A 16,553-nucleotide genomic window follows, 5' to 3' on the forward strand; every position below is an offset into this window, starting at 1 on the left:
ATGAAGCAACAGTGGCACAGACACATGGAAAGTCTAATGAAGAGCACAGCACTGACCAGCTCTTTGGCTGAGGACAGAGATGTACTATTCCAAGCCGTGCTAGTGCCAGGGGTTTGCCCTCTCATTGCCCATTTTGGACATGCTGCAGGAGCAGTAGCATCACGGTTAAGTCAAGCTACCAGTTTAAACTTTGAAGCTATTTTCTCTGATGTTGCCTGAGTACTGGGCTTCAACAGCAGCCACCCTTGACATAACTAGCTGCAGAAGATAACCGTTGTCCACAGTATAAGTTGTGTACCAGCATCATCCCTCACTCCCTTCCCTTCTATGATTGCTCTAGCAGACCATTAACAGTAGTGCAATATGCAGTAGCGCAGACCAGATTGGGGCACAGTTTGCTCTGTGTGGACCTACAAATGTAGCTTGGTTCCAGCTGACAGGCTCTTACATGACCTCATCTCTATAAAACCTGATCTTAAACATGCACCACTCATTTATTCAAAACCTCACATGGACATAAAATCCAGAGTTCAAAAGCTGTAACTTTCCAGACACAGGGGAGTGGAGCTCATAGAGCTGTGAGTTTTTAGGTGAAAATCCAGAAACATTTGACTGTGGTTTTGCAGATGTGACTTCTACGTTGCATCCAGGATGAACTTTGGAGGGTACAGTGTGAGGTGCAACACCTCTGCTGCCATCATCCTCCTTCCAAGCCCCTAAGCATGGCTCATGGTAACAAGATTTAAGGATATCAGAAAGTCCTAGAAGAGCTAAGGAAAGATAATCAGGGTTAGTGTGCTGACAATGCGGGAAGAGGCTGAGAGAGTGGGGGGGGCTATGGCCAGGGTGGCTGAAATACCACTTTCCAGAGTCATCGTTAAGGCAAATCCAGTCTTCTGGCTGAAGATGTGGACTGTTTTAGTAATGAAGACATTGGGATTAGAAACAGAAGCTGAGAAAACAAGGGGACTCGCTCAGGCCTATAAGTAGTAATGCTCTGGGTAATTCACCTCCTAAACCTGTTTGTGTGAAAGCATCTCTGCTGAAATTGATACAGCAGGTATTCCTACGGTAACCGTATGTTATGATGTCTTCTGGCCCCAGCCAAAGGCATTGCAATTAAGGAAACAAATGTCAGCTTTTTCTCCTGGTCTTGTTTAATATGCCAGATGTCTGGTGCGGTACTATCTTGCTATTTGGTGGATGGTCTGTGCTGCACGGTGACAGCCCTCACCGGGGTGGAAACTCTAAGCTCTGGCATGCAGGGGCTGGTGTAGCTGTCTGTAACCCGGGGGAACAGATGGCACTGCCTGACAAATGCAGACTGTCCCCCCCTTCCCTGCTCCTTTCTGCTGCAAATTGAGGCCTTAAAAAGGATTGATGCAGCTAACAACAACCTCATCTAGGATGACTCTTTGGGGGATTAATGACCAGTCGCTGGGGAAAGGTTTAATGGTCCAAAGAGATCAGCAGTCTCAAGCCAGTTTATTAATCAGCTGGGGCTAAGGCCATTATAGCTTAACGGCTCAGCTTGTGGGGGCAGAGGAGGCAAGGGGTGGCAGTGATCCATCTCTGCACAGAAACAAACCAAACAAAGCAAGGAGACCCATGGAATCCAGTATAGAAACTCACTGATTGTCAGAGACTAAGATTTAGCAAGGAAATGCAAAGAGAAAAGGGAGTGATGGGCTTGTTTCATTTACGCCTGATACACTGCAGCCCACCTCACTCCCTCCCTGCTGCAGTGGCTCCTGAGCAAGCCCACGGGCTTCCAGCCAGCTTTGTCGCTAGCGATGGCCACTAGACACCAGTAAACCCTATGCTGTGGCCTGGACAGTTGGGGACTACTATTGGGGGAGGAAATTTCTTTCAACACCTTGTTCAGAGATCAGCTTTCTGCCCTGGAGCACGAAAACTGAGGTGGTTATTATTTTTATCACAGCAAGTCGAAGCGCAGAAGCTATTCTTATTCATATAAATGTCTAATCCTACTCTGATTCCTCCTGAGATGTTGCATTTGCTTTGATTACTTTTTCCAGTTATAGCTAAAATAAATTTTGCAGTATAATAATCTGCCTTTACAATACAGCAGTCCCTGAGATATGGAGAGGAGGCACTGAGCAGGTCCTGCTATGGACCCTGTCCCATCTCGGGCCTCAGGGAAGGCTTGGCTGTGTCCTGGCTGCTCCAGAGATGCCTCCATACAGGAGGAGGGGGCCGGTGCTATTCCTGGACTACCTAACATGGGGTCTCAATGCCTGAATCTAATTATTTGCTCTTAAATTTAGACCCTTTGGGGGTAATGTGTAGCAGGATGTCTGAATACAGCATAGGGATAAAGTAATTTCCCCCTGGGGCACAGTGTGGGCAAGCAGTAGGATTGCTGGGGAAGGAGACCTGCTCCCAGCTACCAGAGGTCTCTGGAGCAATTTTCAACTGCCTTCATACAGTGGGACTGGGTAGGAGCCCCTGACTTATTCTGGCCAGGCTGGGGTCTGGGAAATATTACAGCAAGCTGGTATGGGTGGCTTGGGGTCAGTAGGCCCTTTACTTGCTTGAAAGTGAGGTCCCTCTGCTTCAACCTCACAGAGTCTGTTTTAAGCAGCCTACAAAGAGCCTGATCTTCTGAGGAGAGCTCTGGCTTTGCTCTAGAATCTGATCACAGTGAGAAATTGTTTTTGTTCTGATACATTTTTAGGTGGCCGGAATTTTATATTATTTTTGGACTTTTTTTTCTTTTTTTTTGCTGTGCCTGCTCCATCCAAAGTCATGAACTACATGTGAGAGCAGATGCCTTATCTGCATTTATCAGCTGTCTTTTTGGGTAAAACTTCTTCTAAACTTATATTCTGTTCTTTTTCTTTCGTCCTGTAAATGCACATACCAGCCATATGCATTTCTGCTCCCTTGAGACCCTTGCTGATTCACTCTTGTTTCCCTCTGTAGAGCTCCTGGAGAGCCTGGACCTCTGGCTGGCCTAAGATGGTGAAAACCAGCATGCCCCATACACTCCACTGCCACAGCCTGAACAAACATGTACAGCACTACAGGTCTCTCCTGACTTGGTGTTTTCAATAGTCACTGAAACAAACTCTTCCTTGGAGAGGAGCCTGGACAATCAGCAGATGAAAGCTGTTTCTGCAAGAGAGAGTTGATGGCAAAAAGTGTGTGTTTTTGTGTGTGTGTGTGGCTTACGGAACAAACAGGGCGAGCAACCTCCCGTGTCTTTGGATAGTTTCTGCACATCGCTTAATAAAGATTTCTCGTTTGCAACGGCAGTAGCCTAAATTTAATGAATCACAGAGCAGAAAGAAGGTGGCAGGCACCAGGGACAAGCTGAACTCATGCCGTTCCCTTTCTGCAGTGCTGTGGCTGGGCCTCACTGCTTTTTATCCATCTTTTCACCAGTGGGACGGCGTATGTGCACTCAGTTTTCTGTGCTTTTGGATCCCAAGAGTTCCAAATGAGATGTTTCTATTGCTTTAGCTAATGAAGGATGGGGATCAATGTGTAGCATGCTGTAAGCTGTGATTGTATAAGATCAGTCAAAACTTGGTTATGAGACTTTGTAGCATGTGGCAGAACTTTATGCCACTAGTTCATCTTCAGAGGTGACAGTTCTTCATGGTCTTCCTTTTTGTGGCTATAGAGACTCATGCTATAGAGTCTGATAATGATGTTGGCAAGCCAACACATGGACGTATCGCTGAAATTAATCCAATATAAAATCTGCTGCGTTCTGATTCTTGAAGACTGAGGGTTGTAATAACTGGGGTAGCTGTAGGAGCCAACAAGTAACTCCTTTACATGAGCCTGAAGTCTCTGTGCACCAAGTAGAAGTGGAAAAGCAAAATTTCCTCAGATGAGGTATGCTGGTCCTGCTGGGACCTCCTCTTAGACCAAATTCTGAGGTTCCCTTGGAGATGAAGAATGCATTGAGGAAACCATGTTAGAAATATGCTGAACTACGTTTCAACCTGCCAAGTTTTCCCCTAATATAAACGTATGTACTGGTGCTGAATTTAAATTCAGGTTGTAAACACTGTAGAAACGTTGGCTACCTATAGTCTACATGGAATGGTGACCCTATAACCCCTAAACCCAACAACGTGTTTAATGGCTTATCTGAAGTCTCTGTAGCAAACATTTCAGTCTCTTCAGCCAGGGAGAAGTAGGTTACTTTGTGAATATCAATGCAGATCAAATAAAACTTATCTCAAGGACAAATGTATCTGTTCTGAAAATTTGGCCAAAGAAATCAGAAATGGTTCTTTAAAATGTATCAGCCTAGAGCAAGTTTTTATCTTCCTTTTTGAGCAGTGAAAGTTGGTGATCAAGCCAAAATTTGAAATATGTGGTAGGCTACAGCAAAATCAATGCCATTGAAAATGCCTTGCAGTTTGGACATATGCATCTGACGACTTGAGAGAAACATGTTCTCTGTTATACAGACATTAGGCTGTTTTCCTTTCATTTGACTTCATATATATGCAGCCACCCTGGCTTGTTTTGCACAGATCACAACTGCTCTTGTATTCTCTCTGACGAATCCATTGTTTTGTTTTGTTTTGTTTGGTTCATTTGTGTTTTTTGTTGTTGTTGTTTTGTGGGGGTTTTTTTTTGGGGGGGGTGTCATATTGGGCATGATGGCAAGTGTTTTGGGAAAGGGACAGTTATTTTATTTCATGCATTCGGCATAATTGGGCCATCAGTCTCAGAAGAGCATGTAAAAGGTGCTTAAGGAGAGAGATACAAAGATGCAATTGCTGTTTTCTTCCTTTACTTATGGAAATGAAAGTAAGTGTCTTGCCATGTTTAAAAATCCTCTTTTCTCCTCTGGAGTGAAGTGGTTTACGCCTGCGGCAGGAATAGGTACCTTCTGGTTCCAAGCTGCATGGAACAATCCCGGGGCTATCAGCAATGTTGGAATGTGAGAGGGAAAGGAGGGAAGATGATGACTTAGAAGAAGTTTCCCTGTTCGTTATGATTTTGCTTTGTCGCTTTGTGTCCTCTGGATGGCTTAGGGAGAGATGCTTTTCCTTCATTTATAATTTGCTGCCAGATGAATATATTGAGGAGGAAAATATTGAGAAATTTGGGGAAACTAATGAGAAATGCCTGAATGAGCTCGGCATTTTTCTCCACTCAGCTGTTAGGCTTCCATATCACAGTGGTGCTGGGCAGAGGGGGCATGCAGGGACTTGGAGATGGTTCCACAAGAGTTGTGCGGTTCCTTTTGCTTTTTGGTTTAGTACCAAAATAGGACAAGGGGTAATGGTTTTAAACTAAAAGAGGGTAGATTCAGACTAGATATAAGGAAGAAAGTTTTTACAATGAGGGTGGTGAAACATTGGAACAGGTTGCCCAGAGAGGTGGTAGATGCCCCATCCCTGGAAACATTCAAGGTCAGGTTGGAGAGGGCTCTGAGCAGCCTGCTCTAGTTGAAGATGTCCCTGCTCATTGCAGGGGGGTTGGACTAGATGACCTTTAAAGGTCCCTTCCAACCCAAGCTGTTCTATGATTCTATGATTCTACCTGCTTGGCCAAAGCACCAACATATGGTCTTACTCACAGATTTAGTCACCTAGCATTGTACATATTCTTTTGAGGTGTGATAGTTCTAGCTTACTAAATTCTTCCTACAGCTTTTTCTTCTCACACGTTGTCTTTATTTTTTTCCCTGAGCTGTTGATCTCTGTTGGATACTGCTGGGGGCTGGCTAAAGCTCCATGATAGAAGGGTGGGTTGGTGAAGGACATTTCCTGGAGAGGAGCAATAGAAGATCTCCATTATGGGAAGGACCACAGCAGGTACCTACCATTTTCAAGATGCTGACTGTAAACTCTTGGGTAGGGATTTCTGGTTTTCTGGCCTGGTGAGTCTCTGCTGCCATACATATTCTTTGAGGCTACTGGGAGTTTCTGTGACTAAAATGGGAGAAGAGTGTAGGCCCAGTTCTGCCTTAAAACGGATTTCAGATCTGCCTGAACATGGTCCAGTTGTCAATATGGTAAAAGCCTTTATGATGGACACAGCTGAAAGCATGGCTGCTAGCAGCCCTGAACTGCTTGATACTGAAAACCAGATTGAAGTGTGAATTCCTGAATTGCTGCCACAGGTATTTCTTTGACCGGACCTAGTGTATTTCTCCAGGAAGAGTGACAAATGCAAGGAAGCTCCACTCCCAGATGGAAGGTTTTGCCTTCAGCTTGGCTCTGATTCAGGTAGTGTTTTACCCTGAGGAGATGAAAACACCAAGAGAAGCAGAATAATGTGAGGGAGACCTCTGTGTTTCACCTTGCATTTGGAAAGGGGAGGTGTCAGAAAAGATTGCCTTAGGAGGTTTGTCAGGGTCAGTAACACATGAGAGATGCAAATCAGCCCAATGGCAGCCTGGCAACGGCTCAACGTTTCCCTACAGCCTGTTTTGCTCATGTGTGACAGAAGCTATTGCAAAGCTGGCTTTCTGTGTTGCTGCTATACATGAGGGACTTCTCACCTTCCTTGGGCCTTTCATGCTGCAGACTGATGTAGGGCAGGAAGCTTATTGCAACAGAATAGAAGTCATATACCAGCAGCTGTGAAACACAAGTCACTACCTTGTTTTTCCATGGAGTCTGTGACTGGCCTTGAAAGAGCATGCTGACACCCATGGGTGCCATCTCTTGTCCACAGGGGTTGCTTTCTCTTGGAGCCCTACAGACCTGTTATGGCATATGTATCATCCAGAAACCTCACTCAGGGGCATCCACCATATGCCCTGTGGATTTCACACTACATGCAACTTGTATTGATTAGATGGGTCCGTGCCTTCTCCCCTGCTCCTCTACAGCTGGCTGGTGCATCTTGGACCTGCCAACCATTCGAGTCCAGCAAAGGGCGATCTGATCACAGGAGAGGTGCTGCAGTGTCATTCAGCTGCCGGAGTGGGAACTTTCTCTCATAGATGACAGGGTGGCTCTGCCATCTGATTTCAAAAAGTTGTGTGCCTTGACATGTGGTGTCCTGTGCCTTGGTTCAGCAGGCAGTCAAGAGGCCTGAGTTCTCTCAGATAAATGGCTCAGCTTGGAGCACTGTGGCTTGATGTTCCTGAAGCTGCTAATCCTAATTAACAGTTTTTCTGAGTCCATTTTATACCACTCTAGCAGCCCAAGTGGGCTTTAAAGCAAATGGAAATGACCCCATGGAGAGCTCTCTCTGGAGATGTTGCTATGCCGACCTGCTTATAGGCTATTAAGGCTTCGGTTGCTCTCTTCCATCCTGCAGTGTTATTATTGTCATATGGGCTCAGATGGTGCCAGAAGTGTGGCTGGGATGGATGAGGCCTGGATTCTATTATTTACTTTTTTGGAAGATGTGGGGAGAAGGGGAAGAAACAAGGAAAGAGGGGTAAAATCATGCCAGGCAGCAATATAAAGAACCAGCAACAACAAAAAAAGTGCAACCTGAAAGACCTGAGATTCCTCTGACAGAAAATCCAGTCAATTTTCTCTTGCACAATCCTTAAAAAAAAAAAAAACAAACCCAATTTTTTTCCCAAACACACTTCTTTATTGAAGGTCTGCAGGCAATAGGGCATTTCCCCCAGTACCTGCGTTTCCTCACTCAGTCTGATGGGAACACTGTGAACTATACCATGTTATACCCCAGCGCTTCACAGCGGGTACCTCCTGCCCCTAACGGGCTGCCAGACGTTGTGCTGTGCTGTCAGGCGATTGACGCGTTTCTCCAAGAGCAGGCAAAGGTAACGACCGGGCGCGGTGTAGCCGTCACCCTGACATGGGCCCAACCACGCTGGGGCTGTGCAGGCAGAGGCGTTTACATCTCCCCTCTTGCCCTGCGGCGCACAGCTTCAAACATTTTTGGCCACGCTCGTTCTCCTTAAATTCAATCTTCCCAAAGCCTATAAATCCGAGGCATTAAGAGGAAGACAAATTATAATGAATGTATTTTAGGAATATAAAAAGTAACGACTTAATATAACTTTCTCTTCTCCCCCCACCCTCCCCCTTCACCATCTCAAGTTTTTAACATTTTGGGAACTGTCAGAGCTTGAAGGGATGTACGGCGTGAGGTTTCCCTTCCCGGGCCGGGGGGAAGGGTGCCTGCCGGGAGCTCCTCCCCGGGGCGGCGGGGCCCCTGGCCCGGGGCACAGGGCCACCCCCCCCTCCTCAGAGCCCCGCGCCCTCCTCGCTGGGCGTCAAATGAAAATAACGACTCCTCCCGTTGGCACTCGAACGTGGGGAAAGAAAGGTGAAGAAAAAATCACGGTAGAAATACGATGATTTTATAGTTCAAGCACCGGCGGCAGCGCCGCGGCCTAATGGTTTCCACAGCGACCGAGGCGGGGGGGGCGGCTGTCGTGACCCTGCTCCGCGCGCGCGGGAGAAGCTGCCGCGGGCCGTGCGCCGGTCGCGACATGAGCCCTAATGTGTTGGGAAAACGCCGGGAGGGGCGGCGGGGCAGGACGAAACCCAGAAAACAAGCCCCGAAAGAAAGATTAAGGAGAGGAAATAACATAAGGGGGCGGGAGGCGGCGTGGGCTGCGGCCTCTTGGAGACGGCTCAGCCCCCCTCCACGCAGTGGGTGAGGTGAGGCGGTGGCGCGGCCACATCCCCCTACAGGTTCCTGAGGCACATACGGGTTGTAGAGGAGAGGTGGGGGAGTCTTTCGGGGCAGCAGGCCATCCTCAGGCAGGCCTCTTGTGATGCTTTGTCTGTTAGGATGATCTTGTAGTGTTTTTTGGGGGGCTTTTTCATTGGCACCAATGCTCCCTTTCCTTCTTCCCTCGGTTGGATGTTTAGGGGAGCTTTTAGGAGAGCTTCAAGGCTGAGGGAATGGTGGCAGCATGGCGGGGCTGTGCAGGATGCGGGCAGGGAGACAGTGCTGAAGGAAGGAGACAGTGGTTTGGCAGGCGGGGGATAGCGAGAGGCCAACTAATTTCTCTAGCACATCAGGAATGACTAATGAATGGTTCTCCAAAGGAGCAAAAGGTAAGGTTTCACATACGTGGCGGTGCGGGCCTAGGGCTGAATTCGACAGCCGCGCAGGCACTGCTGGCCTTCGCTCCTACGTGCGGTTCAGGGACAGAAGGCTCGGTGGCTCTTGGGGGAAGCCTTCTTCAGAGCTGGGGTTGTCCTTTTCGTTATGGTCACCCCAAAAGTCACCAGCATTACGATGGGGAGCAGAAAGGCCAAAATAAAGTCCACCAAATATTAATGCCAACACCCCCCAAAACACTTGGGGAAACATTGGTATTTTCTTTACAACGGCAACAGACTGAGGGGACTAAGCAAGGGTTTCTCTTGCATTAGAAACAATGATTTTAAATGGTAGAGACTGCTTCTGAGCAGTGTTGATTTGAAGCAATTTCTGTCTTTCTTTAAAAAAAAATCAGAAAAATCCCCCACCCACCCCAAAAGTATCAGACCAACATTTTTTCTCCACTTTCTAACAAGATATTTTTCTCTGGGGAAATAAAAATATTAACCAACTCCAGTAACCCCATCAGTAGGGGGACAGGGGACAATTTTTAGCCCTCTTATGAAATGTGGATAGACATAGATGTGTTGAAGACAGGTAGTCCATACTGTTGTTTATTATCTATAATAAGTAGCATCCAGAAATCTCAGTTAAGGATCAAGCCCTAGTGTGCTAGTCCTTGTACAAACACACAATAAGAGAGTCCCTGCCCTGAAGAGCATACAGTCTAAAAATGGTCCTTTACACAGCATAATTTGGAGGGGAAGGATAGGAATTGGAGACAGAGAAATGAGAAATCAACCTTTCTCCTGACTTCCTTTCATCTTCCAAACAAAAGCCATAAAACATAAATGCTGAGATCATCGTTTCCAGTCCCCATCATTAGCCAGATGTTAGAATGATAGAATCATAGAATCATTTAGTTTGGAAAAGACCCTTAAGCTCATCAAGTCCAACTGTTAACCTAGCAGTGCCAAGTCCACCGCTAAGCCATGTCCCTAGGTGCCACAGCTACACGTCTTTTAAATACCTCCAGGGATGGGGACTCAACCACTTCCCTGGGCAGCCTGTTCCAATGTTTGACAACCCTTTTGGTGAAGAAATGTTTCCTAATATGCAATCTAAACCTCCCCTGGCGCAACTTGAGGCCATTTCCTCTCATCCTATCGCTTGTTACTTGGGAGAAGAGACTGACCCCCACCTGACTACAACCTCCTTTCAGGTAGCTGTAGAGGGCGATAAGGTCACCCCTCAGCCTCCTCTTCTCTTCTCCAGACTAAACAATTCCAGTTCCCTCAGCCACTCCTCATAAGACTTGTGCTTCAGCCCCTTCACCAGCTTCATTGCCCTTCTTCGGACATGCGCCAGCACCTCGATGTCCTTTTTGTAGAGAGGTGCCCAACATTGAACACAGTATTCAAGGTGTGACCTCACCAGGGCCAAGTACAGGGGCACTATCACCTCCCTGGTCCTGCTGGCCACACTATTTCTGATGCAAGCCAGGATGCCATTGGTCTTCTTGGCCACCTGGGCACACTGCCAGCTCATATTCACATGGCTGTCAACCAACACCCCCAGGTCCTTTTCTGCCAGGCAGCTCTCCAGCCACTCTTCCCCAAGCCTGTAGTGTTGCATGGGGTTGCTGTGACCCAAGTGCAGGACCTAACACTGGCCCATGTTGAATCTCATGCAGTTGGCCTCGGCTCATTGATCCAGCCTGTCCAGATCCCTCTGCAGAGCCTTCCTACCCTCCAGCAGATCAACACTCCTGCCCAACTTGGTGTCTTCTGCAAACTTACTGAGGGTGCACTCGATCCCCTCGTCCAGATCATTAATAGATTAAACAGAACTGGCCCCAATACTGAGCCCTGGGTGGCACAGTAAGGAGACAGCTTGGCAGTGAGTCACACTGCTGATGTTGACACTATTCACCTCAAGAATATGGTCCCCAAGTGCTATTCTATCATCTGCAGCAATGATGGAATCCTGCAAGCCTTCCTGAACAACAGTGTTTCCTAGTGGGGTGTCTTTACCCCCAGCTATCCTCATCCTCAACTCTTTCTTCGGGTCTTCTCAGTGAATTTCAGTTGTATTCGTTTCAGCCATAAGACTAACTCTCTGAGGAAGGTCATCTTCAGTCTCCTAAAAAGCTGGATTAACCAGTCCAGGCTCTGCTGTCCCTAGCGATACCACAGCAGCTGCAGAGTGTTTTGCCACAAATGACGATCCTCCACGTGATACCTCTGGATCCTTGGTTGTGTTTGTCTCCACCTTAGTAGGAGGATGTTCCTTCCCTTTAGAAACGGGATTATTTTTTCTGCTGTAGTTCAGATTTGTATATCTTGAAACCAGGACACGTGTTCTGCAGATGAGATTCTAGTTCACAACACTGCATTTTCTGCTGACACTCTGCCTTGAAAGGACAGAAAACAATCAGCTTATCCAACAGGTTTCATACTAGAAGGCTGGACTTGTGGGACTGCTGGAAAGAGAGCTTTTTCCAGTCCACAGGACAGATTTATACTTCTGCATGAAGTTTTCAAGGCATTTGAATCAGTACACATGTCCACAGGGGGTGTCCATAGGTTGGAGTAGAGCCTAAAAGCTGATATGGCAGATGAGTTCATTGTCCACTTCATCCTGGAAGCTGTAGAGATGATTGTCCAGCAAGAGGTGGAACCGACCACATTGACAGCAAAGTTCACTGACCTGGGATGAGTACTTTTCTGCTACGGGATCAGCCATGATAGCCGGCATCAGGCACTCTCAGGCCACCAGCAAGGAAACTTGTCATGTAGTAGCTGTCTAACAGAGGTCCTCTGTAGGTGCCAGGGGTGGGAAGGTGACTCGCTCATGCCGGGAAGGGGAGGGAGGAGGTGAGGGAAGCCCAGTGCCAACTCGGCTATGACGGCAACGATACATGGCTCCTCCACCAAGTTTCCAGGTGGGGAAGAAAGTCAAAACATATGTGAGAGGAGGAGGCAGCACTGCCATGCAGGTGTCTCACAGCCACCCAGGTGTCTCGTCCCTCCTGCCTGGCATGGCACGGCTCAGCCCCGTGTTTGCAGGCTGTGTCCCCTGGAATGGGCTAGTCAGACACTGGCGACAAGGCAGCAGCTGTCCCGGACCGAAGGACGCTGTAGCACCATAACCCAGTCCAGCATGATGGCAGAAACTACAGCATGCAGGGAAGGGCGGGTGGTTTAAGCCGGCCTAGGAGGGGACCAGTGGGGCTCGGCTCCCTCTGCCTTGCTGAGTAGGGCCACGCATGGCTACTGGATGTCTCTGTGCCCTGGATTCCCTGCTGATAGCAGGGAAACCTTTTTTCAGGAAACTGGAGCTTTGCAAAGTAATTCCCCAAAAATGGCGGATTTTTCTTTCTGTCTTTTCTTAGCTTTCCTTTTTTGAGATACTGTAGAAACTTAAAAACATGATTGAATTCGTGCCTTTATTTATTGAGCTATTTATGATGGGCACAGATTTCCCTAAGCCAAAAAGCCCCCTCCCTCCTCCTTCCCCAGCCTTAGTAATCAGTTTCCTTGTGCTCCAGCCCACGCTAGGCTATTTTCCTCTGTCAAATCCTCCATCATTGGTTAAATTACCTAGGTGTGTGTTGGCTTTATCTTTTTTTGGTGAAATCTTATAATATTTCAAGTCTACTTTGCCCAAGTCCCTGTCATCCTCTTAGGTCTCTTGTACATCCTGCTTCTCTCCTGGCTGATTCTGTAAAAGGTCTAATTTCAACAAGCTGCTGCTCTCAGGGCTGAAGTCTGTACTCTGGTGCCTGTGATGATCATCTGTGTCCATCAAGGCTCCCAAGTGCTTTGAAGCTACAGTGAATTGCAGATGTTTGGACTTCTTTGCACACGGATGTTAAGTTTTCCCTTCCACCATCCGTTTCTCAGATGCTCTCCTTCCACATTTTGCTGCCTGTGTTCACTGCAGCCTACATTGCCTGCACACCTTTTATGCCACCGTACTGTTAATGAGCATTTTTGGCATGGGCCCTGGTTTGCCACCAGGGTGCCCCCTCCCACACACACGCTAGCAGCTGCCTTCTGATATATGAAGACGTGCTTCACTCAGAGTCTGTCGTATGAGCCAGTTTTAATGTAGGATGCTCTTTCCTTTTGGCTCCCCACAGAGATCACAGGACCCTGTTTAATCCAGCTCCCTGTTGGTGTACGGTTGAGTCATAGGAGGTTTTTCTGTTGCTACATCTAATAGCGCTTTGCTATCAGGAGCAGAACATCAACCCGCTTGGCTGGGAGTCGGCACTGTCACCCAGCAGCTCTCCTTGTCTGGAAGTTGTTTTGATTCTTTTCTTAGACTTCTCCCTCTCTGTGTCTTTCTCTCTAAAACATTAATTTCCTCTACTTAGAGCCTCCTTAACAATTCTTTTTTCCTCTCTCCTCAGTTAATTTCCTCTAATTAGAACCTCCTTAATAATTCTTTTACTAAATCAATTTCCTCAGTTAGAACCACCCGCCATAATTTCTTTCCATCCTTTCAAAAGCTGTCGGAGAAGCTAAGCAAATTATGCTTCTGGGTAACCTTTATCTCTTACTTGGTATTTTAAAAGAACTGTAACAGGTTAGACAGGCACAATTTCCCCTTCCAGAGCTATGCTGGTCTGACCCCATTAGGTTATACTTAGCTGAGTGTTGTACTATTGTATACTTAATTAGGCGCTCTAGCTGTTCCTCTGGAACCAAGGTAAGGCTGTATTTATGAATGAATTAAACATGACACTTCATTATTCAGATCAGATTTAACAGTGTCAAAATCCATCTTTAAACCAGATCAAATTGCTCTCTAAGAATATGTAAAACCTCCTGCCCCTGTTAGCTGTCCAGTGGGCCAGCTGTTCCTAACTTTTTCTCTGCAGCCATGCCAGCTTTCTTCTCGTGACAACCTTTTAAGTACTAATTGTTTCTAAAACATGCTGGTTTTATAAAGATTTTTTTTGTTTGTAATTTACACAGTAAGTAACTATTAATGGCACATTGCTTTTCACAATCACGCTGTGGGCCGCATCAGCAGTTGGTATAAATGGGGAGGCAGCTGATTTACACGTTATGGACCTTGGGCCTGAGTTTCCTCTTCTACATTATGCAGTTTCTTCCCAGTTGAGCCTGTATTATGCATTTCTCTAGCCCTTTAAGATGGACCATAAGGAACCAGCTCACTATGTCTGACCTTCCTGAAATCTATCAAGGATGACTTGCTCCATTTCCTGATTTTGGGAAGAAAAGGGCCAAGTATTGGTGGCAACTGGGAGGAGCCATACAGTTTTAGTGAAGTCTGTTTTTTATGTAATTATTAAAAAAAAAGAAGTAAGGAAACACATTTGAGCTGCAGGAATGCTCTGTCCCCATCACTGGTAGGTGCAGCACTAGTAGCTGATTGTGTTCCCTTTTCTAGTACCCCTTTCTCAGGTTAGCACCTACTACCACGCACAGATGTGATGGTTTCAACAAGTGTTGTTATGAAGGAGAGCAGTGCCCTGCTGTGATGCATGGTACAATAGAGCCCAGTTCGCATGAGACAGGCCAAAGAAAGCTACCTCACAACTGGCTCATGAGACTGCTTCTGGTCTTTGCAGGCTAAGGACTTTCTCCCTCTTTTGGCTATGCCCAATGTAAACTGCATAGCCTGCTCAAAGTCCTGATCACAAAGCAGAATGTCACCGTGGGCCCTGAAGAGTCTGCGCCAGTAAGGCAGATGGGCCCTTCAGACTTGTGAAGTGCTTTTTACCACCATCTGATGAGAATCAGCAACGCCTCAGTGGGTGGATGCCTTGGGTGCCACTTGGTACAACAAGTGGAGCGATCCATGAGGAATGCTCCACAGATATTCTATGGGGAGTTGGTGGAGGCTTGCAGCTACTCCATCCTTGTCAGTGCCACTGTCAGCTTTCTGGGCAGGTTCAAAACATTTTAGCCAAGCCCAGCTACTGTGGGAAGGCTGTACTGCTGCCCTCTTTCACACTTCTTTCCTTCTGATCTTTCCAAGCCTCTAGCACTCCACAAAGTCTGTTCTGGTGGAAGTGGTGCAGAAGTTGTAAGATCTACTTTATTTCCTTTGCAGTCTTAATAACTATGCAGAAAACTCCATTTGCCATCACTTCCCATGGAATTTTGGAGTAGGATTGGATGGAAAAATGAAACGCATTAAGGTTTTTGTTTTTGACAAAATCCCTAATGTTTGAGATAGATAGGATGTTTTTGGGCAATCTTACAAGGAGTAAAATGCTGGTGGTGCTGGAGAGGGGCTTGTTTGGGAAGGGTAGATTCTCTAAAAAGATATGTTAGAAGGCTAAAAAAAAGCTGTCTGATTCTTCTCAGAAGAGATGAGAGAGCAGGAAGAGGGAATCACCAGGTTGGATTGCTCAGACTGACAATCGACTACAACGGAAGAGATGCTGTTCTCTGTGCTCCTTGAGAAGCCCATCTTGCTGGTCTCCAGTCCATTCCAGCTGAGGATAAAGAACGGCTAGAGATAGAGATAGGCAATCCAGTAGACAATGTTGAAGAGCAGGAAGGCGGTGGGGAAGAAGACGCGAGAGTAGGAGTCCAGACGGGAGATGTGAATGCGGACCCTCCCCTCCCGCCACATTCCTGTCTGACAGTCCTCAATGCAGCAGAAGAACCTCTCGCATTCCTTTCCTTCCAGGCATGGGGAGCCAGGGTCTTCATCGTCATCCTCCTCTATCTCTGGGGGCCAGTGCATGATGTTGTTGATGTTGATGGTGGTAAAGGATGGCATCACCTGTGCACCAGCAGGCGGCTGTAATGAGGAGGAGTAGGTAGATTAAAGGGAAGGAAAAGGCAAGAAAACATGTTCTAGACACCAAAACTCATCCAATTGGCAATGGATCGGTTCATAGCTGAAGTTCAATGGAGAGGGATGACTGAACATCCTGCATCTCTGCATCTGGTTGTAAATCACCACCTTGGCATATTGTGGGGACTGGCAGCTCCCTGCATGACTCTGAGTTTCCTCCCTGGCACCCTAGGACATAGCCTTAGCAAAGATCTAATTGCTCTGATTCCTCATCTCTGCCACTAATAGTCAGTGCAGAAACAAGACCTGTTTGGTTTCAGCTGTGCTAGCCTCTTCCTTTATTCCCCTGAGCTCAGCTGTCTCTGAAGACACAGCACACGGTCCAGATGTGTCTCCTGGTTGCTGTCAGTTGCTGGAGAAAAGCTGGGGAAGGGCTGTGTGTGACTCATAACCTCTTGGCCCAGGAGAAGACACGTATCATCAGCCTCATGGAAGAGCTCTCTCCATCCATGCTGGGAAATGAGGCTGGCACAGAAGAGATCTGTCTGTTTTGGTTTCAGTTCTGTCCCAATTCAGAGGCCTGTTTCAGCTGATGTGTCAGAAGTATATGCCATGAGCTTGGGCAGATCTCAAGAGGACGATGACTGCTGTGGGCTCACTATCCCCACACTCAGGAGGTCTTCTGATGGACACACCACAAAAGAAAGTAGGTTTCTGGATCTCTGTGACCTAAGATACCTCTGTAATCCACAGAGATCAAACCGGTACAAGTGGAAGAACCTCAG

The 16,553-nt window shown here is 47.1% G+C and overlaps 1 protein-coding gene across 1 annotated transcript in view; it reads right to left on the reverse strand.

Moving 5' to 3' along the window:
- Positions 1-15,477: 15,477 nt before the first annotated feature.
- Positions 15,478-16,553, reverse strand: part of LOC309595663 (gamma-aminobutyric acid receptor subunit gamma-4) — a gene marked incomplete at both ends in the record, with an annotated part of 37,497 nt that continues 36,421 nt past the window's right edge. Inside the window, one exon of the mRNA XM_082322902.1 lies at positions 15,478-15,771. Coding sequence (XP_082179028.1) covers positions 15,478-15,771 — 294 coding nt within the window. The remainder of the gene's footprint in view (positions 15,772-16,553) is intronic.

The sequence above is a fragment of the Platalea leucorodia genome (genome assembly GCF_965183815.1).
Source record: "Platalea leucorodia genome assembly, chromosome: 10".
NCBI classification, from domain to species: Eukaryota; Metazoa; Chordata; class Aves; order Pelecaniformes; family Threskiornithidae; genus Platalea; species Platalea leucorodia.